Below are 26,832 nucleotides of genomic sequence, written 5' to 3' on the forward strand. Positions count from 1 at the left end.
CATTTATGTATAATCATTCAGTTCACCTGAGGGGTTTGAAAAGTTCATTTAAAAAGCAATTTGTTCCTCTTGTTCCTTGAGCCCAGGGGTGTCACACTACCGGCCTGTGGGCCGGATGCGTCATGTCGAGACCGTGCCCACACCAGCTCCGGCAATGGGAAAACAGTCACAATACGTTATGTGGTGAGTTTGACACCCCTGCTTTAGCCTTTGGTTAGGGCAGGATATGCTACTTTTCCAATGATTATTTTGCCATGTTTCAAATTGGAAATTAAAAAAAAAATCTAGAATCTACATCCATGGATTAGTGGAATTATAATTACATAGGTTATATATTTCTTAGTTACAACTAAAAGGGTCAAGAGGGATTCCATGTCATTAACATCTTTGAGATTCCTGCCATTGGTACTCAGATGCATTTTATTGCTGTATTGCTGGGCAAGCAATACAGAAGAATATGAATTAAAATATAGCTCTTGTATCCGAAGAATATGATGTGGAAGAAAAACATGTTTTACTGTGTGCTATAAACTCCAATGCAGAAGTTACCGGGTGTTATGTCATAGTGTGGTATCACGTCTTACAAGAAACTATGATGAAGATAAAAATGTGATAAATTATTTGACACAACAGTTTATGAAACCAGAATAATTCAGAATATGGGTTTTTCTTGTCATGTTACTTTAACATTCACTTAGACAAAGCTTCTCTTACAACAGTAAATTTTCTGATGCTGGAAGCAACATTGGGTTCAGATTATTTTAAAGCATAGTATTGCTTTATACCAGGGTGTCAAACTGCCGACCCGTGGGCCAGATGCGTCATGGTGAAACCGTGCCTACCCCATTGCCAAACAATGGCAAAAAAGTCACAATACGTCCTGACAAGTCACATGAATTTGACAGCCCTGCTTTATACCATAGAAGAAGAAGTCCATTATCTCTTTTCTTCCTCCCTTGGGGTGCCTACGTGACCACAGTAATTGCATTATTATTAAAGGAGAAGATATTATTTATAAAGAAAGCTGGATTTTGCATATGGTCCTATCTGTGAATGAGGGGGGTCGTTGAGCTTGGTTTTTTTGCAGACATTTCATTACCCAAACTAGGTAACATCGTCAGTGCTGAATGTGAATAAGCTCTATGTAACTTAGTGGACTCTCAATAAAAATGCATTAAATTACGCTGTTAAGTCACTTAACCTTGAAAAGTAAAATTAGCAAAGGTGGAAATGCTCGTGATTCTAATGGTTGAAAAATCATAATATTTGGCTCACACCAGGGTGTCACATGAGACAATTCCTGTTTTTCTAAGTCAGAAAAATAAGAGTTTGGCATGACATCCTGAACACAGAATCTGAGAGATAATGCTCTTCCTGTACCAGTGTCAAGCCTGGATATTTATTCTCTGAAAGCAAGGAGGACCATTTGCTTCATTGTTGACTACCCATATAGAGACAAACAATTAAAAGTCTGCTTCAGGTCTCTGCGTTCTCCTTATTTCATATATACATGCTATCATCAAGGAGGTAAGCATTAAAATACTTTATTCTACAATGTATTTTAAATTTAAGTCTATTTAAATCATGCAGTCTGATTTTCACAATTACAGAATATATATGATTCTGGTAACTGAGAGTTCAGACTTTTTATAAAGTCATTTTGTCTCAGAGGCTGTTTCTAATGTTCACAGCTGTTTGTATTCTTATGACTTTTCCTAGGTATTTTTTTTTCTTCAGATATGTAACCTTATTTGCTTTTGAAAATGTATTTTCAGGGGAACAAATAATATTGTTCATAGAACAGAACTGTATTTAACTATGTACTGAGCCTAGATTTCCCTCTACCTTGTATTTGATAGCTCTAATTTAACAAACAAATCATATATAATGATTTACATATTATATGATATGTTGAATGTGGAAATATATTAAAATATTTGAAAAACTCACAGCTATCTGAAATGCAGCATTTCCCTCCACTAAATTCCACCACTGAATTTCATTTTGTTAGATAACGCCTAGTGTTCAAGTCTGTCCAGATCCTCCTGGACAGGAGGATAAATTTAACATAATTTAAACTTAACATAATTAGTCTAAATAATTGGTATCTGTTTGAATTACGAATATCAATTTAAAGAAAATAGATTTTTGGAAAATATATGCTGGGTTATTGATCGTTTTTCTGCTCAGTGTCAATGTGGAACATCAAGAACAAACAAAATGTTGAGCAAATGACAAAGGACAAATGGATTTTTTAAATCATCCTCAATCTTGTGTAGAGTTACACTGGAGAATAAGTCATATATGCTAACATTCTCTTTAAAAAGAGAAGCCAAGCTATTTCTTTGTTTCAGTTATTGAGAAACTGCCTGGATATCCACTAACTTCACCCACTCATGGCCTTTAGGTATAATACGTTATTAATTCAGATAAATTGACTTATGGCGATTTACAGTAAAAACAACTCTGATCAAGTCAAGGATACAACTTTATGTTTCCAAGCAAGTCATTTGTTTTCTGTGCTCCTGAAAATAGACATACACAAATAGTGCTTTGTTACACTAAAGGCTGTATTTTTCAGAATCTTTATGGGGATTTTAGAAAGCTTATCAAGGAATCCTAGGACTAACTGATGCTGTTTGGGTTGGCCATCCTACACTGTAAGCTAGAAAGGGAAAAGCCAATGCTATCCCAATCAGTGGCAGCCAATGATCTGAAGCAGCAAAGGATAAAAGACTGCTTTGGGCTGCCATGAACTGAACTAACATGGGGCCTTCCATTCATAGGAGGCTATTCTATGACTACAGTGTGCTCAAAAACTACTAAATATATAAGGAAAATACTGGCAAAGTTAATACAATAAGTACACAATATGTGCAGTTGTTTCTTTGTTAAGCTAAATTCATTAAGGAATAATTCAGAAAATATATGAAAAAAATACCTTGCCACTCCCAAAAATATTAACAATGGGAGGAATAGAACATTAGTCTAAAGAAGGTTTATCCAGTTGTAATGTTTTTTATTTTTGCAATTGAAGTCCTTGATTTAAAACTATTTTCAAAACCTGGTTATGGGCTTGTTAATAACTGCATTAATTCCTGTGGAGCCATTCACTGTTGCAGGGCTGAGATAGTTAGGAGATAAGGTGCTTTCTGGACAACCCTAAACAGAGAGAAGTCCTGGATTCTGTAGTGCAGTGGTTCTCAACCTTTTTAATGCCGCAACCCCCCCCCCCAACCGGTCATAAGTCGAGGACTACTCAACCAGTCGTAAGTCGAGGACTACTCAACTGGTGCAGCACAGTTTGCAGAATGGGACTTTTGGCGGGCTCAGCACGGCAGAGACAGCCTGGACAATTCCTATTGGCTTTTGAAAGCCAATAGAATTAGACTCAATTCAAGAGAGTCTTTCAAAAGCCAATAGAATAAAAGGGAGTAGCACAGCTAAGGAAAAGGGGGAAAAAATGGCGGACTGCATTGTTTGGCGACCCCCGTGAAATGGTCGTTCGACCCCAAATGGGGTCCCGACCCACAGGTTGAGAACCACTGCTGTAGTGGCTGTGAAGTTAACAAGACCTGAGTATCCTAATAGAACCTGTTCTTTGCTAGTTTCTCTGTAGAAATTCAGGAAAACTGTCTCGGTTTGGTGGCAGTTCCTGCATTTGACAACTGGAGGTCATTGAGGGGGGGCCATGCGCCCCCAGAGGCAACAACCACAAAACCGGTAGCATGACAGGGTTATCTCAAAACCACTTGTGGGAGGGGAAGCCCTCGTCTATGGCCTTGCACTAACCAAAATTTTCATCACAACTAGCAGTCGCCTCCATCTGTTAGGATTAAGGGACAATAGCAGTCCTGCTAACGGGCTCCTGGCTCCTTACGCAAGCTCCGATTGCTTCATGTAAAAAACAAAGGAGCGAGTGGCGTTCGAGGAATAAACCCTTCCGTCGTAAAGCGAGGAAATAATTTTATAAAACGGGCTCGCTTTCACCACCGCGACGGGGGAAAGAAACAAAGTAATTAGTGGAAGATGAGTAGATCTTTTGTTAACTATGTGGAGTAGATTCAAGATTGGCCAGTTCTTTCGCACATTCTGAGCTCTGGAAGGCAACCACCTCAATCGTGAGCACGTTGCCTTGCAGGTAGCCAAGTATTAAATGCAGTGAAACTGCTTCCGATTAAATCGGGGGACGGACCGTTTATTTCAATTTATTCTCAGCTGCTGTATTCTCGCCCGGCCGCTTCCAGTCTTAAGGAGCCCGTAACCCAGGGGGCGGCGTGAAAACCGACGACAGTAGTGTAGGAGGAACGCGTGTCAATGGACTTAACACGCCACATTGTGCCTAGCCGTTGGTCAAAAAGGCATCAGGTGTTGTTTGAGGCTGTTTTCCGATCTTTAATCTCCCCATCGCTTCAGCAGCAAGTCGCTGCAAGACTTTGCATTGTTCAAAAGCCCTGCAAATCTAGTTTCGCCGGAGGCGAAGCAGCAGCAAAAACAATGCGAGTGGGCGAAAGCTGGCCGTGCCTTTTGCTTGGTTAAGGATTTCCAGATCGGCCGTGCATCCTTCACGCTCGTTGCAATCCGAGGAGCGCTGAGGTAAGAACCCCCCCCCCCCAAACACGCTGAGCCCTTCCTAGCTGGAAACGCGAGCGGTCGGAGTATTAAATCGTTCCCGAAGCCGATCGCGATTCCTCTCCCGCAAATAACCGCCGCGCGCCGCCCACAGCGACTCCTTTCCAGGAGAAGGGCGTGAAGCCTCCCTGGGCGCCGCTCTCCCTCTGTTCTCCCCCCCCCCACAGCCGGGGAGGGACTTCGCGGAAGGCTCCACCCCGCCAAGCTGAGGGAAGAAAAGAAGGCCGGCAGAGTCCCGCCGAGGACGCGGGCAAATGCTCTTGCGGGGAGGGGGGAGGAAAGAGGGCGAAGGAGGCGCTTGCAGCCGACTGGGCGGAGCGTCGGGCAGGGCTGTTTCTCCGCCAGCGGGGCGCGAGGTGGGGGGTTGGTGCCATTGGGAGAGGCGGCTGCGGTGTATGAGAGGGGACACCATGCCTCAGCCACCTCCGCCCTGAGCTCCTTACCCGCCGTCTCCTCTTCCTCTCGCCGTCCTCGAGGCCCCGGTAAGTGCCGCCTTCCTCCTTCCCGCTGGCAGGCGCTTCCCTCCGGGATTTTTTGGAAAGCAGCAACGCGCCCCGCATTCCTGGAGAGCTCTTCTGGGCTCCCTTCCCCCCCCCCCCGCCGCCGCCGCCACACCAACTGGACTTCCCGCTCTGCCTCCTTCCCCATCCGGCTCTTTCTGTCTTCCTCGGGATCTTTTCTCCGATACCTTTTTTTTTTGTTGTTCTTCGCTCGCTGCCTGCCTCTCGCCTCCCTCCTTGGCTGCAAAGGCGCCTGCTCGGTATCCCGCGAGCTTTCTTTCAAATGCAGAGCAGCTGCCCTGCCTCCTTGCAAACTCCGAAGGAAGAAAATAAAAAGTTGCCCCAACCCAGAGTTGGGGTCACGCTCTCGCCCTTTTCCTCCTCGCTGAAGGCCAAAATATGCCTGTTGTAGCAAGCGGTGGCCACGAGCTGCCCTTCTCTCCCAGGACTGTTTTGTTAAGCTAACCCCCTCAACAGTCCTCCCTTCTCTGAGTGCCCTACTCCAGCCTTTTCACCCATTTTCTCGTTGGCGGTTGGTGTCTGGCTTCTTGCTAGCAGCTGCTCCTACAGTACTGCTTAGCTGAGGGAGAATATTTCAGAATTCACTTTTTTTTTATTTATAAAGAATGTGGAACAAAAACATAAACCCATTTTTTCACCCCCCCCCTTTCTTTAGAAATTCTCCACCTCAGTTAGGAGGTCTTTGTGGTCTACAGCTTCCACATTCCTTACCAGTGGCTTACCTCAGGCAGCTGTGGCCACTAGTTGATTGATTATGTGCCATCAAACCCAAATCAACTCTTGTCAACGCTTAGGTTTTCTCCATGATGATGTGAGTCTCTAACCTGACCTTCCAGATCTTCCAATGGTCCAGCTATCATCACCGAAACTGAGTCCACCCTCCTTGCTGTTGATCTCTTTTTTTCCTTCTGCCTTTTCCAGTAGAGCAGTGGTTCTCAACCTTTCTAATGCCGTGACCCCATAATACAGTTCCCCATGTTGTGGTGACCCCCAAATGGGTGTGGCCACCAATAAGAGGGAGTAGGACAGCTAGGGAAAAGGGAAAAAATGGCAGACAGCGTGGTTTGGTGACCCCCGTGAAATAGTCGTTCGACCCCAAATGGGGTCCCGACCCACAGGTTGAGAACCACTGCAGTAGAGGGAAAAGACTGGACATGCCTTTTAAACTTACAGTTTAAAACTTGAACTGAAACTTAAGCTCTTGCTTTTCATCCAAAGATAATTGGGTCCTTTTTTTGAGCTCATGGAAGATCAGCTAAATGCTCCCACCTAATTGGGCTAATTGAATAATGTTGTTATAAGAACCTTGACATTCTGTGTATATACATGGTCACTGAACTCAAGAAGGGTATTGGGAATATGAGAAGAGTGCTGAAATTATTAGAAACTTAAAATATGTAGACTAGAATTGGCAGCTTTTACCTCAGGGGGAAAACACATGTGGTATGGAAAGAATTCTTTGTCTTCTCTCAATATTAAATCTTGGTGTCATCTACTGAAACTGAGATTCAAGATAAATCATAGAAAGTCCTTTTAAATCTGCCACAATTGATTGCACCAGCTTAAGTGGTTTTAAAAGGGGTCTACCCAAATTCATGGAGGATCAACTTCTGGTCTTGATGGTTGTAGCTTAAATACTAACCATTGCACAGAGTAGAAGTGGAGATATTAAATTTCTTTTTGTGCTTTTGACATGAATTGGAGGAGAAGTGGTGTTTTATGTTAAGAAAATCCTTTTAAGCTGCTGTTGTTGAGGAGGAATTGTCTTACACCCATGTAGCTTAATCCTGTCTATACCAGAATTGTATAGACTAAGGATTCCCAATTTAGCAATTTTAAGACATGTAGATTTCAGCTACCATAATTCTTCAGCCAGCCATGCTGATTGGGAACAACTGGTATAGACTATTAATCAATTGCCATTGATTATTGATTATACAAAGTGGGATTGATGGAAGTTGTAATCTGCATCTGAAGAATTCCAGGCTAATCCTGGATTGGGCTATGTAGCTTCTCTCAAGAATCTCTAGGAAAGAAACTCAACATAGAAACACACAAAGACATACACACATACATTCATACATACATAAACTCATACATATACACACATGTTCTGTGTGTTGTAGTCAGTCCATCTATTGCAGATGATATACTATTCAAGAATGGCAAATGGGATGTCGCCCGCAGATTGGTCCCCTTGATGGCTTATTGTCACAGGGCCACAATGCCAGCATTCCGTCATCTCTGCCATCTACTTTCCAGGATGGAGTTGCTAGGGAGCAATATGAGCACTTGGAAGTTATTGACCTGCCAGCATTTAGATCCCTAATTAGAGAGCCTTCAAACAAGCTCTTGCTTGATATTAGCTGCCCTACACTCTTGATTTTGGGAAAAGTGATAGATGGCCAAAACAAATGCATTTTCTAACATCCTTTTGGGAAAACCAAGAAATGGCCAAGGATAGAACTGTTCAAAATTCTCTCTATTAGACACTGCGTTTATACGCACAGAATTGAACTGTATGAAATACAGAGTTGTATCCAACAGACAGTGAAAGTTCTCATGAGCCAAAAAGCTATGTCTTTTAAAATTCTGTTAATACATCTTGAATTCTTTAATGGAAAGTACTACATTCCTTACTTGTGCCAAGATGGTGTGTGGGTACTTCTGGCATGTGCATTCTTGCTGAAACAAAATGAAGACTTTTCCTAGCCAAAACTAAGTAAAAATATTCAGTGTGATAAAATTAGGCAAAAGGAAAACTTATTCTTACAGCTTTTGAGATGTTCTTCTCATGTGGGAATACTCAAGCATTAGATAGGCTCCTATCTAGTTTTAATAGTTAGCATGCTCATTCAATTATAAAAGATAATACTGACAATAACGTGTAGAAATGAGTTTTACAGTGATAATGTAATATGCTGGCATTAACTATGACAGTATAAAGCTAATTGGTACAAAAACTGTGGGTGAAGGCATAATTAAGACTATAGCCAAAGGCTAGTTTGAAAGTATCTTTTATTTGCACTCAGCATGTGGCATAGTCAACATAGAATTTAATTATCTAAATAGGCTGCAAAGTTTAATTGATTAATTAAAACTTAATAGGAGTCCTTAATTCTTGAAACAATGCATTTTTAACACAAGTGCTTCAAATATTTACAAGTAGCTGATGCTGAATGAACAAGGATTCTCATTGGAAAGGAAGAAATTGCTGTACCTCTTAAAGAATACAATGTTGACTGTGGATAATCTAATAAGCACAATTGCAGTCAGAATTTCTGTTGCTAAGCAAGGCAGTTGTTAAGTGAGTCATACCAAATTTACAACCTTTTTGCCTTGTTAAGTGAATCAGTGTATTAAATTAATCATGTGGTAATTAAGTGAACTGGGCTCTCCCCTTGACTTTGCTTGTCAGGAGCCAGTTTGAAAGATTGCAGATAGCAGTCACATGACCCCAAGATTCTGCAACAATTGTAAATATATTCTGGTTACCAAGCATCAAATTTTGACCACATGACCGGTGGGGGGAGGGGTGCTGTATTGTTCTTCCATTAGCAGAAACTCTGTAAAATATATGCTGAAGCTTCTTTCCTTGTGTACACAACAGCATAAGATGATCACTCAGTGCCTCTCGCTTCATTAATTCATTCTGTTAAGCATCTGGGGCTAAATGTGTATATACATCTTTACGTCTAAGAGTGAGGGCTGTTTGCAATAAACTCTTAAGAACTGACAGTCTTTCAACTTTATCATTTAAAGAACGTTAAAAGTCTGATTGCACCATGTCTCTTTTGATAAGTGTTTGAAAATCAGAGTTTAATATTGAACAGTCTACTGAAACGTTCAAATAAGAATAGCAGAAAAGGTAATATCAAGGAACTAATTGTTCCCTTTGTTACCTTTTAGATTAAAAGCCTGAAGGTGGGAATTAGGCTGTATTTTTTTGTAAAGCCCCAGAAGAGCCTTTGCTCTGAAAAAGAAATTTCCAGAACTTTTTTCAGGACACAATGACACTTGTGTTATCAGCACATGTTGTAGTTAGAAATGCATGCAGTCATAGCTTAAACCTGTATTATTTTTAAAAGTTCTAAAATGCAATCCAATTAATTGTTGATATCAACATTGTTTCTTACTTAAAACAAAGGAATAATCCATATAATTTGCTTTCAGAATAAGCTATTTTCCCACCTATCCATCGGTCCCAGTGATTGAGGTTTTTTTTTTTTAAATTGTTCTTGAACTGATTATATATGGAAGGAAGTTGCACTTCTTTTTACTATTTTGTTCTGGGTGTGTGCCCCTCACAAACATTGTCTTCTCTGAGTTGAAACATAATGGTATATTTCCTAATACATCTATATTGATGAATTGCAATTTTGAACTGGCCTTTTTGATATTAAAAATAAAGCATGATTATACTTGAACTGTTAGACTTTATTGCAAACAGTCCTCACTCCTTAGACAAAGATATATATACACATTTAGCCCCAGATGCTTAACAGAATGAATTAATAAGGTGAGAGGCACTGAGTGATCATCTTATGCTGTTGTGTACACAAAGAAAGAAGCTTCAGCATATATTATATGGATCAACTGGAGCTGGAAGTAGCTTATTGAGAGAGTTCTGGTGCCATATAGTTCTTGCTGTTCTGCAGGTTTTAAAATTTAAGTCTTTGCATGTTTATAAATTTGAAAAGATCTGATTATATATATCCAATAATTTATGACTAGTCATCTTGTTGGTATTGTGAAACTTCCAAGTATTGAGTCAACCTGTTTCTATTTCAATTGCTGATAGGCTGTGAAATGGAAGGACTTGCTAATATTTCCATTTTTTTAAGTTTCTGAAGATTAGTTTCCTATAGGACTTCACCTTAATTCAGTAGGATCTTTATATAGTCTTTATGTCGGGGGTTCCCAACCAGGAGTGTGAGACGATCTTCCACAAGATGCAAAAACTTGGGCTTAGAAATTTCAGAATTATAGTGTATATGCATAATTTGTTGCCATTATTTTGAACTTTTGTAAGGGGTGCGAGAATATATCAGAAGCGTTCTAGGGGTGCAGGGTATAGAAAAGGTTGGGAACCACTGCTTTATGTATTCTTCAATAAAGCATGGCCTACCTTTAGTGAAGACATGTTACCGGTATATCAAATTAGCTTAAATATACCTTCCTGGTGCCTACTATATGCTAATGCAAATTAGTGAAGTAGAAAGGCCAACACATCTAGAAAGCACAAGCATGGGCAAGGTTGGTATAGTAGATTTATAGATGAATCTAAAAATTTAAGATCAGATAAAATCCAAAGGAACTATTTACTTTCATTGTGTGCCAGTATAAAACAATTATTTTACATTCAAATTTATCTGCTTTATTTTTAAGTCATCATTAAGACTAAGAATGATATTAAGAATGAAAGAATAGTAATATTTGAAGTGACAATGTCATATGTGATTAGAATATGTCAAGAAAAAAGTACACTGTTGTACCAATTTTGATACCAATAAAATAATTAGAATCTCTTATTTTCATGGCTTGGTAGTGAGCCAGACAATAGATTAGAAAATGGTATTATCAATCACTATTTCACCGACATCTGGTGAGGATTTTCTTGCCTTCAAGAAAAATATTCAGTAAACTAGTTGATATAAGCAAAGTATTTACATATTCTGATATCTATTCATGAGCTAGGACACAGATACCTTCTTAGATTAGCATGCAATTAAAAGAAAATTTATATATAAGATTTATGGTTTCATTACTAGACTTCTGTTCTGATCTTCACTGACCAAAATGACTGCCACACCTATATAAATATATACACAATCATAATCCATATTTATGATAATCATTTTCTCATATTCCAAACCCAATTTTTATAAGCATGTTTTAATTATTCCAGTTTTGAATATAATTGAATATTTGTTGAATTATTTTTGCATATATGGATAAAAAAGTCCACAATGACCTGAAAGGCAAAAAATATATATAAATCTGTATTGATTATCTAACACTTGCTTCCCTGTACCATGATAAATACAAAGTTTAAAACTTGCACCAATCATATTCTAAATAAATCACAGGCCGAGATAAAATTGTATTCAGAATCTAGAGTCTCCTAGTATTCTGTGCCATCATTCTAAATAGTTTGACAAAGAAAAACCTAATATAATTTAGGGTACATGAGGTAAATTTTGATAACACTTCATTAATGGATTTCTCTACCAATGGATAAGAAAGAATTTACAGCAGGGGTCCCCAATTCCCTGTCCACAGACCTGTACCGGGCTTTGGCCCATTGTGAACCAGGCCACACAAGCAGCAGGTGAGCGCACAAAGATCCATTTGCGCAAGCGGATGTGCATGCAAAACCATCCCCACTGCCGCCACCACTGCCGGTCCAAGAGCCAGAAAGGTTGGGGACCGCTGACTTACAGAACATCCCAATAGTGTGTCATATTATATTATTGAATATAGTGATTGAAATGGTTTAAATCAGTGGTTCTCAACCTTTCTAATGCCGCGACCCCATAATACAGTTCCCTATGTTGTGGTGACCCCCAACCACTTATACATCACCGGGTGCCAGGGGTGTGGCCAAAGAAAAGGGGGAAAAAATGGTGAACAGCCTTGTTTGGTGACCCCCGCGAAATGGTCGTTCGACCCCAAATGGGGTCCCGACCCACAGGTTGAGAACCACTGGTTTAAATACTTGTGAAATTTCCAAACATGTTTCTTCAAACCTATGTTTTTATTTGCTTGACAAATCTCCGCATATATATAAAAATAAATTGAGGTCAGGCTCAGCTTATATTGGAAAACTAGTTTCATGTTTTTTTTGGTATGTTATACAAAAGATGGGCCTCCTTTCATTGCGAGTAATTTTAGATTTTTCTTTGAAAATCATGTATCCATTCTTTCATCGCTGTATTAAGTTCAGGGCTGCTTGAATAATCCTTCTTATTCTGGTTCTAGTGATTGTATAACATGCACACCGCTGGTCCCAGGGGAAGCTCTCCTTCCTTCCTTCAGGCACAGAATGGAAGTAGCTACAAATCTGGTTACGTCCCAGGAAGAGTTGTCCCACTCCGTCCTCCACCACCTCCAAATAATCAAGCTTCAGCCAAATTTTCCTGTGCAAGACAGGAAGCTCGTGCCACAGTAGCCTCTCCAGGAGATCGACAACGCTATCAAGCGGAAGCAAGCAGAAAGAATAGGCACAAAAATACATTTATTTGCTTTGCCATGTCCAGCTTTTCATTTTTTATTGCACTTGGAATTATTTTGGGCATAGCATCAAAGTATGCTCCTGATGGTAAGTTTCAGTAGGTTATGCTCTTTATTGAATATTGCTACTGATGGGGGGGGGAACCAGTTTTTTGCTGTTATGTAAAGAAAACTATACAGATTTTAAGAATGCTATTTTATCTATGATAATAAAGCACAAATAATTATCCTTAAATTGGAAAATAGCAATTTTTAATGATGACAGTATTTAATAGATCTCATTTCTTTGATACATGAAAAATCACAGAAAATATTTTAATTGGTACAAGAGTTGGTTAGCATGAATAACATGAAAAACCAAAGTTAGTCTTTGGTCTTTTTCTGAACATATATTTGATGCAGTCTCATCAACACATAAATGTCTCTCTCTGAAGTACAAAACTGCATATTATACTCTATACTACATCACATTTGCCACAAATGCTCAAGAAATACAAGCTTTACCTTTTTTCGAAGCCACTTAATTAAAGAATCTGGAACTCAAGCCAGTCTCAAAAGGGCCACCAAAAGTTGCTGCCAAATTATGACATTAAATAATTGGGAAGATAACCACTATATTTAATAAAATTAATGTTAATTAGATTATAATGTAAGCTAAATTTAATTTCCATGCTTCTGTAACCTGGACCTGACTTATTTGTACCTGACTTTTTTCACAAAGTCCAAATGTCATTGGATATTTCCAGTGTAGGAGTGACTCTGATACTCACTTTTTAAAAAATGTTAATATACACACATATCCATACACACAGTTATATAAATATGCATACACACATAACCTACACACATATACACACGTGTAAAGGATGTTCAGTTCAAACTCATTTCCATCTGTCAGGCTTTTTGGAAGTGTAGAAGTGCAATGTGCAGCTGACTATGATTCATTAAAGCACCCGTATCTTTGCAGGAATGCATGGCTGCTATAGGGAGGCCTCCACATTCTGCATAAATCAGTGTTTGGTTTGAGGGTTAGCTTAATATGTAATATTAATATTACATATTAATATTACATATTAAGCTAATATTTAATATTTACTTAGTTTGAAAATTGGTCACCTAACATGATAACATGATTTGCATCTTAGAGCTCAGTATTTATTACACGGGAATGAAGACACTGTGGCCTTAGTCAACTTTGATTTTAAAAACATGATTTTAAAATGTTGATGCTGAGATTCAACATGCCTGCCCACATGCAATGCCTCTGTATCTTCAAATGCACTCTGAAATACTCTGATCAGCATGACTAAAGAGTATCAATTCTCTGCAACCTACCCCAAAACCTAACAAGCCATCAACATCTCTTTTAACAGTTTTCTGTGCTGATGGGTTACTTCGGTTTGGTTGGTTGCTTGAAAAACCCATTCTGGTTTGGTTTTGTTTTTTTAAATTTGAAAAACTAAAAGAAATAACTGACTAGTTTGATAAATGTTTAGAATTCATGTGATGACTCTTCAACCCTCTTTTTTTAGAAACTTCAGAGTGCACTTAAAAGTAAAAAAAAAAAAAACAACAACGACCTCCCCCTATTCTGATTTGTAAATTTAAAAAGTGCGACGTCTGTGTTACACCCTTGTGCATAATGGATGCAGTCTTTGTTACAGTTTGCTGCAAAGATTCATTTGAAGTTTTTCTATCCCTTTCACATTTTAACTGCAAAATAAAGAGTTACAGTACTTTGCTGAGTAAGGATGTACCCATGATTAGTAGGGATTCCTTTGTTTTGTCTGCTACTAAGCAATGTAAATACAGGCAGCCCATCAGGAAAGGGTGACTTTTTTTTTGTTGATTTTCCAGGTGGAGACTCTTTCCTGGCCATAGCAGCTAACAATTCCTTCTGTAATTTCCCATTCTGTCAGGCAAAAATTGCAATAGTTGAGGGATCTAGATACATGACTAGCCTATCAATGAGAAGGATTAGTGGGGACATGATAGCTGTCTTTCAGTACTTGAGGGGCTGTCACAAAGAAGAGGGGATTGACATTATCTAGGGCAGGGGTAGGCAACCTTGGCTCTTTTATGACTCATGGACTTCAACTCCCAGAATTCCTGAGCCAGCTGGCTCAGGAATTCTGGGAGTTGAAGTCCATGAGTCATAAAAGAGCCAAGGGTGCCTACCCCTGATCTAGAGCAACAGAGAGCATGACAAGAAATAATGGGTGGAAGCTTGTCAAAGAGAGATATAACCTAGGGGAAATTTTCTGACAATGAGAGCAACCAATCAGTGGAATAATTTGCTTCTTGGGGTTGTTGGGTATTCCATTACTGGAGGTGTTCAAAAATAGACTAGAGAGCCATTTGATCAGGATGGTATATGGTCTCCTGCCTTGAACAGGAGATTGGATTAGAAGACCCTTCCATAGGTCCCTTCCAGCCCTATGATTCTATGATTTTTTACAAAGCCAGTCAATGCCAGGGTGATGGGGGGGGGAGAGTAAACCTGCAGGTGGTTCTTTAAATGCTTGGGATAGGAGGAGCCTGTCTTTGTTCCCAACTAGGTAAATGTTCTTGTGTGCACAACTTAGGTTGTATATTTGTGCATGTATGTGCTTCAAATGTATTTGCAACATTTGAAACATATACATGCATATACCATTTGAGTTAATAGACTGGTATTCATTTTCTGGCCAGGTGGTCCTCATACCCCAGATAAAGCAATTGATTTGAAAGTTGGATGAGAATAAGACAGGGGAAGAAGTCTCCCTATGTTTTAGAGAACCAACCTAGTCATGTCTCTTCACATTGCTTCAGTTAACACATCCCAAAGAAAAAGAAGAAAGTTAAAGCAACAAGGTGGAGGGGAAAGAGGAGAAAACTAATGGAATTTTTTTAGAAAGTACTGAATTTATTCCCCTATTTATTCCAGTCTTTTTACAAGGTAGCTCCCTGGTAAAATTCAGCACAAATGTCCTGCCTCATCTATTAGGATCATAAAATTAAAAAAAAAGGTAAAAAAGACTTCTGCGTTACCATTGTTTCCTATGGTCCAAGCAGTCAAAACATCTAAAGTTTTGTTTCATCATATGTGGAGGCACTTAAATTTTTCTGCCAAACCTCAGGCAGCTTGACATGTTTTAATGGAATATTTTAAATGAGATGCCTTGTTTCAGGCTCAGAACAAAACACATTTTCCCATTTATTCATATTCCTGTAAGCCAATATGAAATGTAATATAAAGTGGGAAGTCCTGTGGAATCTTAAATATTTTCGGATTAGGCGTTTAGGATTCAGAATGTTTTATGCACAGAGTGATGTTCAACTATTCTTACATGTTTATTGCATCTGTTGCTAATTTATTGCATCTATTGCTAATACCTCACAGATAGTTAACAATAGTTAACAATGTAACAATCTCTCCTAGTGGGTAGAGAAATCTGTTGGCATTCATTGTTCAAATAATCTTTTAACAAAAAAGAGTTATTTTTATTTTGTATTGTTTAAAGCGAAGCTAAATTAGTATATGCATGTCTGGGTAATAAGGATCTGGACACCAGGTTTGTTTTTTTTTTGTTAAAAATCTAAAAAATTATACAAGACCTCCCCAGGAAAAATAATTACTACAACAATGGCTTCCAATCTAGGAGTATTTACACAAATAATGCTAAAATTGAGAGTGAAGAGACGGGTTTTTTTCGGATGTGAAATACATATTGGAACAGAGAAGGGGACTACAGAATTTAGCAATTTCTGTCACTAAACAGTTTTTAAGATCTTGTAGAATAAAGGCCCCTAATGCCATGTCAGAGGATCTTCAAGTGACTTTAGTAGTGGTTAAATTTGTTTTTCCTGAAACATTTCCCAAATGCTGAAGTTGTTAAAAACTGAAATTATTTTTAAAAGCAAATGAGTTATTTTATTTACTGATGAAAAACCAAGGGAGGACCTCTTAATAGTTTCCTGCCTAAATTAGAGGGGTCCTAAATTAGTAGAGCTTGTTCTGGAAAGAAAGTTTGGGGTACATACCTACTTCAGTAAGACTTCTCCAATCCGCACCTTCCCTGTCGGTACTTGTTGAGAATGATCCTTGTTGTCCCCAGTCAGGACTTCAGCTACATTTAATGACAGCGGTCACATCAGTCAGTGGCTATGGCATTTGTAGATGATTGAGAATTTAGTCCAACATGTCTGGAGAAGACTGATCTACAATGTAATTTGATTTCAGTACATCAATTGCAAGAAAGGGCACCTTACTCACCAGACAAGGTTTTGTGGGATATTCAAAATTTAGTGGAGTATAACATGAAAATATCCATTCATCTATAGGAATTCGTTTTCAATTGTGGGCATTTTAATTTGATTAAAAATTAGCATAGTTGGTGGTGTGTTATCACTGCTGTACTACTTTTCTGAACACTATAGTACTTTAATTGTAATTATTATCCCACTGTATTACAGAGAATTGTCCAGATCAAAATCCACGCCTTAAAAACTGGAATCCAGGACATGATAGAGAAAAGAGAATCGTAGTCCAAAAGGGAGATCTCTTCCGTCTGAATGTGGATGCCACTGTGCATTCCATAGTTATACAGGATGGAGGTATGCAAAGCTGTTCATAATGCTAAACTGAATGGGACGAGGGCAAGTATTTTTATTTATTTATGTGTTAGCTGCAGTTATTTGCTGAATAGACCAGGCATCTGGAAAAAAAATCTGCATTGTGCATTAAAAGTTATTCAGGTGACAGAAGCATAGTTCTCACCCATCGTTCTTTAATCTATGAAAAGTTTTCCCCAGCTTCATTCATTTTTGTCCAGAAAACTGGCCTTTTGGGATAAGATGGGTAAATCCATGCTCTTAATTTCTTTTACAAAAAATATCTCCCTTAGTTTTATGCCTGAATTGGGCAATCATGTACAATCATGTACACAGTTAATGCATTTGTCTCCATTATTAGACTTTGGCCCTTGACATTGTCTTTATTTTATCTGAATAGTTGTGTGTAGCAGTACTGCTATTAACTGAAAGGAAGAAAAATGAATAATTTTTTTGCCAGTTTTCTTACAATAAATAACATTCATTGGCACAAAGGTTCCATTTTTGTCATTGTTATCTACAAAGAAACCTATTTTGCCAGAGAAATCCATAGAGTCTTATGGCAGTCCTAGCCATCATGTTGCATTTTAAAATCTGGTATGATTAAAAAGACCAGGGAAACATTCATTGAATTAACGTAGTATGAATTGGCTCATTGCTAAGATTGTTTTTCTCTACTTTGGGTAGTTACAACAATTATCATGTTCATTGTTATTTCATTTGACATCTTTTGAAAAACTATCTGTTCAGGCTATTAATAGAGTTCCAAGAAATTACAGCTGTCGTGCTGCCAATTACAAAAATCCACATATGTCAGGATTGCTGTGCATTTTGGCAGTTATCCATATTTACCGCAAGTGATATCTGAAGAAGGAAAAAATGGTTGAATAACCACATAAGTTTAGAACAGATACTTCAAATAATTTTATCCAGAAGGAAGTCTCCTCCCAGTTCATTTCCTGTCCTTTGGAGAGGAACACACAGCTAGTCTGATAAAATATAATGGTGGTTGACCAAGCTGTCTCCTAGAGGGTTTGAAGTGAGAATTTCCAATGTTCCGAGCCAGTAGAAACAATTTGGAAAAGTTGCTCAAGAATATTTCTGGGAAGAAGCAAAGGGAGAAAATGCACACTAAATTACACCAGTAAACTCTATAAAGTGTAATGTAGAAAACAATGGCAAATAAGAAGATGGGTTCCCCCTCACCCTGATTATTTGTCCGAGAACACTGTTTTTTCTCTTTTTCTCATTTATATAAAAACTCTACCAGGTATTCATTTTATAACTTGTTTTGTTTCTGCCATTTGTAGCAAGTTTTGTAGTAGTTTTCTCTTTCTCACTCTGACTGTAACTGTAGTAAATAGGACATCATTAAGTAGATATTAAAACTGTCTATCTCTAGCCAATCCCTTTTTTTATTTAAAACCATCTTGGTCTATACATCTGCATATGTATTTTTTTGCTTTGCCCTTTTCTGCTCTTGTGTCTATTTTTAGCCTTTATTACTATGTGGAATCTTTTATTGTATGCAATAGTGGCAGATATTTGTAGCTCAGGTGTAGGATGAGGGTGAAGGTTTGTTCTCCAAGCATCATCACTATCATCATCATCAACAACAAGTTGGAAGGGACCTTGGAAGTCTTCTAGTCCAACCTCCTGCTCAGGCAGGAAACCCTATATCATTTCAGACAAATGGTCCAGTCTCTTCTTAAAAATTTCCAATGTTGGAGCATGCACAACTTCTGGAGGCAGGTGATTCCACTTGATTGTTCTAACTGTCAGGAAATTTCTCCTTAGTGCTAGGTTGCTTCTTGTGGTTGAGCTTGTGGGTTCGTTTCCAAACATTTTGTTACCAGGCTAGGAAACATCTTCAGTGGAGTTTAAAGGATGTCAAAGTGTCAGTGTTCTTCTGTTTATAAGGGCCTCAGGTATGGGTGTGTCGAGTGAGGGTCTTGAGATGGGTATTGTGATGGGCCAGGTGTGAGTCATCAGTGAGTCTTTTAATGGGTCTTGTGGGTTATAGGCTGGTTGTAGGTCAGTGTGTCGATGGAATTGTTTGTGGTGTGCTAGGCCCTCAACCAATCCACGCAAGCCCCCCCCCAGCAGTTTACCTCCCAATGACCCTGACCTGATGTAACCCCCCCACAAGATCCATTACAAGACTTACTGATGACTCACACCTGACCCATCACAAGACCCTCATTCTACACACCCATACCTGAGGGCCTTATAAACAGAGCACTGATACTGACATCCCCTAAAGTCTGCTGAAGATGTTACCTATCCTGGTAATGAAATGTTCAGAAACCAACCCATAAGTTCAGAGAATGAACCTTCATCCTCATCTTTACTGTATTTCTTGCTGCTCTGCCAGATATACCAAGCAAATTAAATACTGCTTAGCCATCAGTGTTTTAGGAACCTTACACAATAAGCTTGACTAATAACTTTACGAGACTGTGACCATATTTAGCAAGACAGCATACAATATATCTTTAAATTTTAATGCATATTTACATTTTTCACTGCTGTTTAGTCCTTGTCCATCATTTGTATGACCAAGCCTCAAGAATGTACTTCTTTCATACTTTGAATTAAATCCACACTCATTCATTGCCTATTTATTATAGCATATTGCTTCTTCTTCTACCACTCACGTTTCTCATTGCTTTCAACTTACTTATCCTGATACGTCCAGTTCTCACTTCAGCCGAACAAGTCGGGCAGAAACATTCTCTTACACATTCTCCTATCTTCTTTGCAAAAGATCACAACACAGTACTTTTGAATCTGCATTTCAATCATCATTTGCAGACCTTAATATTTCTCTATACATTTCCCCATCTTTAAATGAAATTTTACAAAAGGTATAAAAATTTGTATCCTTATTCTAGATTTTTGCATCTAGCTAAAGCTTTCAATTCATCATTCTACCAAACATTTTTCATACGGCCCATTGGCGAAACTCAGTATTCTTCTATGGCAGGGATAACCAACTTTGGCTCTTTTTTTTTTTTTTTTAATTTAATTTTTTTCAAAAATTTTACAAATAAACATCCACCCCCCCCCTCCCAAACCACCCCACCCTCCCCCCCCCTGACTTCCCAGAACTGAATATAGGATTATTGAACAAATTTTAAAAAATAACGTATACAATTTATAAGATAATTAATAATAATAATAAAAATCATAATAATAATATATATAATAATAATATACGTAACATAAACTTTAAAGTAAATAATATATATTAAAAAAAAGGGAAGAAGAAAAAAGGGAAAGAGAAAAGAGAGAGAGAAAGAAAAAAGAAAGAGATAGGCGAAAAATAAAACATATATAAAAAAGTATATAAATAATAATACAGAAGAAGAAAGAAAGAAAGAAGAAAAAAAAACAATCATTACAAATTATAAAAAGGCTAAATAATATTTTTCCATATCCAAATTATGTTGCATAAAATTTATCCATTTTTCCCATACCGCAAAAAATTTCTCTTGAGATTGCTCCTTTAAAAAAGCCGAAATCTTTGCCATTTCTGCCAAATACGAAACTTTATAAAACCACTCTTGTAAATTAGGCAAGGATTCCTTCTTCCAATATTGTCCTATTAACAGCCTAGCGGCTGTAATCAAATTTAGCATCAATATAACCTCCCTAGCATCACAATCAGTAACAATACCTAATAAAAATAATTGCGGAGTAAATTTTACCCTCCTTCTAAAAATTCTCTGAATATTCCACCATATCTTAATCCAAAAAGCTTTTATATGCTTACACGTCCACCAGATATGATAATAAGTAGCATCCAAGTGTCCACATCTCCAGCATTTCGGCTGTAAATTAGAGTACATAATGGACATTTTCTTTGGATCAAGGTGCCATCTATAAAACATCTTATAAAAATTCTCTCTTAAATTTTGCGCTTGTGTGAATTTAACATTTCTTATCCAAATAAGTTCCCAAGTATCCATTGAAATCGATTCACCAATATTCTGTGCCCATTTAATCATACAATCTTTAACTAATTCAGATTCTGAATCCAATTCCACTAAAACCCCATAAACTCTCTTAATATGGGTTGGCCTTTGATCTCTTACTTGTTTTAGGAGAGTTTCATCTTCTCTAAGCCAGCCCATTTTACAATCCATCTTCCATCTGTCCACTATTTGTCTATATTGGAACCATGAATAAGTTAGATTTTCATGTATTAGTTCTTCCAAAGATTTTAACTGCCAGTCTTGGCCATCCCATCTAAGTAACTGTGCATAAGAAACCATATCCATATTAACCCCTTTCCTTATACCTTCTATGGCATGCCGAGGTATAGCCCATAATGGTATTTTAAAATCAAATTTATAATACTTCCTCCACACTCTAAGCAAAGAGATTCTTATAATATGAGACTTAAAAACCCAATCCACTTTTTTATTAAATATTAAATAGGCATGCCATCCAAAAAGTAAATCCCAACCTTCCAAATGAAGTATTTCTATATTTGTTAAATTCACCCAATCGCTGATCAATGTTAGTACTACAGCAGGGGTAGGCAACCCAAAACACTCAAAGAGCCACTTGAACCCGTTTCCCACCAAAAACAAAACACCGGGAGCCGCAAAACCCTTTTGATATCTAAAATGAAGATAACACTGCATATATGTTTTTTTACCTTTATTATAGGGGTGTGTGCATGTGTGTGTGTGTATGTATACACACACACACATATTAAAAATAAAAGTAAAAATATGACTCTTGGGAATATCCATACTATTAAAACAATGATCACCAACAGAATGCTTTAATGCTTTAAGAGAATAAAATTACATACACACACAGGTAAAAAAAGGATATATGCAGTGTGATCTTCATTTTAGATGTCAAAAGGGTCTCTCTCTCTCTCTCTCTGTCTCTCTCTCTCCCTCCATCTCTATCTGCCCTTGGTCTACCAGTCCTCTTCCCCCACTCTCTCTCTCTCTCTCTCTCTCTCTCTCTCTCTCTCTCTCTCTCTCTCTCTCTCTCTCTCTCTCTCTCTCTCTCTTTCTCCCCCCCCCATCTGGTGCTCACCTGGCAAGCTTCAAGCTGTTGTCCAACAAGCTCAGGGATAGAAAACCTCGTCTCTTTTATGACTCATGGACTTCAACTCCCAGAATTCCTGAGCCAGCCTAGCTGGGCTAGCTAGCTCTCTCCTGCCCTTCCTGCTTCCTGCTTCCTGCAGAGATGCAGCAAAGGGAGGAGCTCCGCCCAGTAAGCTTTTCAGCTCCTCGGAGAATAATGTGAGTGCACTCTCTTTTACACATACACACACACACACACACACACAAAACACACACACACAAAACACACACACACAGAGAGAGAGAGAGAGAGAGAGAGAAGCAGGGAAGCGCAATTGCCTCTCTCTGTCTCTGTCTCTCTCTGCAAAGGCAGAGGAGGCTGGGAGCCACAGGGGAAGGCTCAAAGAGCCGCATGCGGCTCCGGAGCCGCAGGTTGCCGACCTGTGACTACAGCATCATAATACAATTTCATATTTGGTACCTTGAGTCCACCTCTCTCACGAAAATCTTGCATTATTTTAAGTTTCACCCTTGGTTTTTTCCCTGCCCAAACAAATTTATTAATACCTTTTTGCCATTCATCTAAATTACGATCACTCTTTAAAATAGGTAACATTTGAAACAGAAAAATAAACTTTGGCAGGACATTCATTTTAATAACTGCAATTCTACCCATAAGGGATAACTGTAAATTGTTCCAATTTTTTAAATCCTTCTGTATCTCCGTCCACAACTTTTCATAATTATTTTTATACAGTTTTGCGTTGGAAGCAGATAATGTAACCCCCAAATATTTTACCTTATCAACAATTTCAAAGTCTGTTAACTTAACTAGAACCTGTTTATCACCATTAGTCATATTTTTAGCTAATATTTTGGTCTTATTATTATTAATTTTAAAACCAGAAACACGTCCATATTGTTGGATCAATTGTAATAATTTTACCACCGAACAAATAGGTTGAGACAAAGTAACAACCAAGTCATCTGCAAAGGCTCTTAATTTATATTCTTTTTTATTAATTTCTATTCCTTTTATTTCTTGAGACTCCCGAATTTTAATCAACAATATTTCCAATGTTAAAACAAACAATAACGGGGATAACGGGCATCCCTGTCTTGTACCTTTTTCTATTACAAAAGCCTCTGACAAACCCCCATTTACAATAAGTTGAGCAGTCTGTTTTTGATATATATTAGATAGTACTTGTAATATATTTTGTCCAAAATTCATCTCCTTAATTAAACATAACATAAACTGCCAGTTCACTTGGTCAAAGGCTTTTTCAGCATCCAAAAATATCAAGCCTGCAGAGACTTGGTTATTCTTTTCTAAATACTCTAATAAGTTAATAATTTGTCTAACATTATTTTTCATATACCTTCCAGTTATAAAACCCGATTGATCCTTATGTATAATCTGCTGCAAAATCCCCATAAACCTATTAGCTAAAATTTTTGCAAAAATTTTATAATCCACATTTAAAAGAGATATAGGCCTATAATTTTTAGGCAATGTAAGATCTTGATTGTCTTTTGGAATCAGTGATATAAATGCATTACGCCAAGATGGAGGGATCTCTAACCCCTGTAATAAGTTATTAAACAATTCACACAACGGTTGAGTCATCTCTTCTACTAGAGTTTTATAATAAATAGATGTCAACCCATCCGTACCCGGCGCTTTGCCCAATTTCAATTGTTTAATAGCTGTAACAATTTCTTCCTTAGTAATTAAACCATTAATCTCTTTTTCCTGATCTTCTGTTAATTTAGGAAAATTAACTTTACCTAAATAATTGTTTATATCTGTAGTTTGAATATTAGTACTCTTGTATAATTTTTGGTAGTATTCTAAAAAAGATTTCTTAATCAATTCTTTCTGATAAACCAATTTACCATTATAATTTATTTTATCTATATTCCTCTGTTTCTGTTTCTTTCTTAACTGATAAGCCAACCATCTCCCTGGTTTATTAGCATTACAAAATGTATTTTGTTTCATAAATAGTAAATTGGTTGCAACTTGATCAGCCATCAACATGTTAAATTGTGTTTTTAACAGTTTTATAGCTCCTTTCACCTTTTCATCTAAAGGATTTAAAATTAGAAGTTTCTCTTTTAATTTAATCTCCTCTTCTAAATTTTTACGTTTCTGAATCTGTTTCTGTCTATGCAAGTTATTCATTTTTATCAAAATACCACGCATAAAAGCTTTACTTGCATCCCACACCATTGACATTGATGTTCCCTTATTCATATTTAAAGCAAAATATTCCTTTAAACATTCCTTTAGTTTATGGACATTTTTTTCTTGTTTAAATAAATTCTCATTCACCCTCCAGGATCTCCTGTCTTCTTTCTCAGCAAACAGTTCCATCCAAACTGGACTATGATCAGACAATGTCCTAGGAAAAATTTTTACATTCTTCACCCTGTTGTATAAATCTGTTGTAATCAAAAAAAAAATCAATTCTTGAGAAAGATTGGTGTCTATCTGAGAAGAAAGTAAAGTCCCTTTCTTCCTGGTTACGTTCACGCCAATAGTCTCTCAATTCCCAATCTTCTTTCATGTCAAAGAAGGCTTTAGGTAGCTTAGCCTGTTTAAAAAAAGTAGAAAAGCCTTTTTTATCCTTTTGTATATCTAAGACGCCATTCCAGTCTCCCATTAAAATCACAGATCTATAGTCCAACAAGGTTATTTTCTGATGTAGCAACCTGTAGAATTGCTCCTGTTGCTGGTTTGGTGCATACAGCCCCACAATAAGAATTTTCTTGCCATATAAACCAAGTTCAAGCATAACATATCTTCCATGAGGATCTGATTCTAACAGGATAGCAGATAAATTCTTCTTAACATAGATTACCACACCCCCTTTTTTCCCAGGGGCGGGAGATACAAAATGAGATCCCAAACGAGGATTGTTTAAGTATTTTTGGTCTTTAGATGTAATATGAGTTTCTTGCAAACAGATAATATCATTGTTGTGTTGCTTTAAATAATGGTAGATTTTTTTTCTCTTTTGAGGAATATTTAATCCATTAACATTCCAGGTCAGGAGCTTTGCCATCTCCCTTGGCCTTGAGCCTGGAGAAGATCCCCTCAAATTCTGCTACTGAAGAGTATGTTGCAGAGCTTTTGGGTCTTGCTCCTCCCACCGGCATTGAGACAATTTGCTGAGTAGATTCTTTAATTTCTTTTTCTTTTTTCTGTTGTTCTTTTTCTTTGCGTTTATGTGCTGCACGGGTCATTCTCTGTTCTTTAACCTCTGCTTGAGACATCCATACCACCTGTCCAGCAGTCATCACACCTGTACCTTCAGGTTTCTGTTCCATCTCTTTATCACTCAAGACTTTGTGCATCATGGGCAGAGGTGAGCCTGCACCCAGGACCGTTTTGTAAAAATCCTTAGCTTTAGCAACTGTATTAAGTCTGTAACGTGTCCCCGCATGGCTCAGGACAATACCCATCGGAATCTCCCATCTAAATGGCATCAGTCTTGCTTTAAGTTCATTTGCTAAAAAAGCAAAATCTTTTCTGCTTCTTAAAATTTTAGGTGGAATTTCCTTTAATATAATAATATCTTGGGCAGCAATCTGGAATCTTTTGTTGTAGAAAATTTGCAAAATCTGGTTTCGCAAAGACTTCTTAGCAAAATATATCACCACATCTCTAGGCAGATTCTTCTGTTTTGCAATCCAAGAATTAACTCTATAAATTCTTTCCACTTCCCCACGTAACTCATCTTTATCTATGTTCAAAATAACAGCCAAGTCATTAATCACCATTTCCATCAAGTCTTGGGTTTTATCTTCTTTCAGGCCTCTTATTCTCAAAGCATATTCCATCTGTCTATACTGGAACATAAGAATATCATCTTGTGAAGCTTCCACTTTTTTCTCCATATCTTGGAATTTATAATCCAAAAGTTCTACTGTTTCTTCAATTTCCTCCACTCTAGAGTCCAGCTTCACAACCACTGAGGCCACTCCAGATAAAGCTAAAAGTATATCATCCCTCAAAATAGCATTATTCTGTTCTAAAAGTTCCTTCATCTCTTGCTTCATTTCTTCCTTACTTTCAGATTTATTCTGTTCCAACAATTGCTTCATTTCCTCCCTAAACTGTGACACAGCATTTACCATTATTTCTTTAATGTCTTGTGCTGATGTACCAGATGGGGGAGGTGAAGGTGGAGTAGTTTTAGGTTGCTGCACTGAGGGTATTATTTTAAGTTGTTGTTGCCCAGTAGAAGTAACAGGAGAAGAGATTACCTTAGGAGCTGTAGTAGCTGGTTGTCGTTTTGAAGCCATTTTAATTTATCTTCCTTTCTTCATAAAAATACCAGTAAAAAATAAAAAATCCAAAAGATTAAAAATAAAATAAAATAGAATAAAATAGAATCAATTTAGAAAACTCCCAGAAGATAAAATAAACTTAAAAAAGAAAACAGTATTAAGCAATAATTCAGCCAGTCCGTCTTTCAAAAGAAAAACTTTCAAAACGCCATTTTACTTTCACTCTCACTTTTCCGCCCGCAAGAAAAAAAAGAAAGCTCAAAAAATAAAAAAAAAATCAGCACATACTAAATTAAGTAAACTAAAAAAAAATAAAATAAAGCTAAACTATAAATAAAGTCCTTTAAACAGTTCTGTCCGGTTTAAAATTACTCACGGTTACTTTAAATACGGAGATGGTAGCGGCGTTTCGCTTTGTTTCCGAAGAAACAAAGACAGCTGAGAGGCGGAGAAGGCAATGAACTCCGAGGGAGCACTCTTTCTACCCCCCTAAAATAAAAATC

The 26,832-nt window shown here is 37.6% G+C and overlaps 1 protein-coding gene across 2 annotated transcripts in view; it reads left to right on the plus strand.

The window, feature by feature from the left end:
- The first annotated feature begins 1,383 nt into the window (after positions 1 to 1,383).
- The window catches only part of CEMIP2 (cell migration inducing hyaluronidase 2), a 74,001-nt gene continuing 48,552 nt past the window's right edge, over positions 1,384 to 26,832 (plus strand). Inside the window, exons 1-3 of one of the 2 annotated variants that reach the window (XM_039361691.1) lie at positions 1,384 to 1,527; positions 12,135 to 12,474; positions 16,842 to 16,982. In XM_039361691.1, the coding sequence (XP_039217625.1) occupies positions 12,147 to 12,474; positions 16,842 to 16,982 (469 nt within the window). In that variant the 5' untranslated portion in view covers positions 1,384 to 1,527; positions 12,135 to 12,146. Of the gene's footprint in view, positions 1,528 to 4,842; positions 5,115 to 12,134; positions 12,475 to 16,841; positions 16,983 to 26,832 lie in introns of those variants that run through there. The other variant, XM_039361683.1, reaches the window with a different exon arrangement.

This window comes from Crotalus tigris, unplaced genomic scaffold (genome assembly GCF_016545835.1).
Source record: "Crotalus tigris isolate CLP2741 ecotype Arizona unplaced genomic scaffold, ASM1654583v1 scf7180000017585.4430047, whole genome shotgun sequence".
Lineage (NCBI taxonomy): Eukaryota > Metazoa > Chordata > Lepidosauria > Squamata > Viperidae > Crotalus > Crotalus tigris.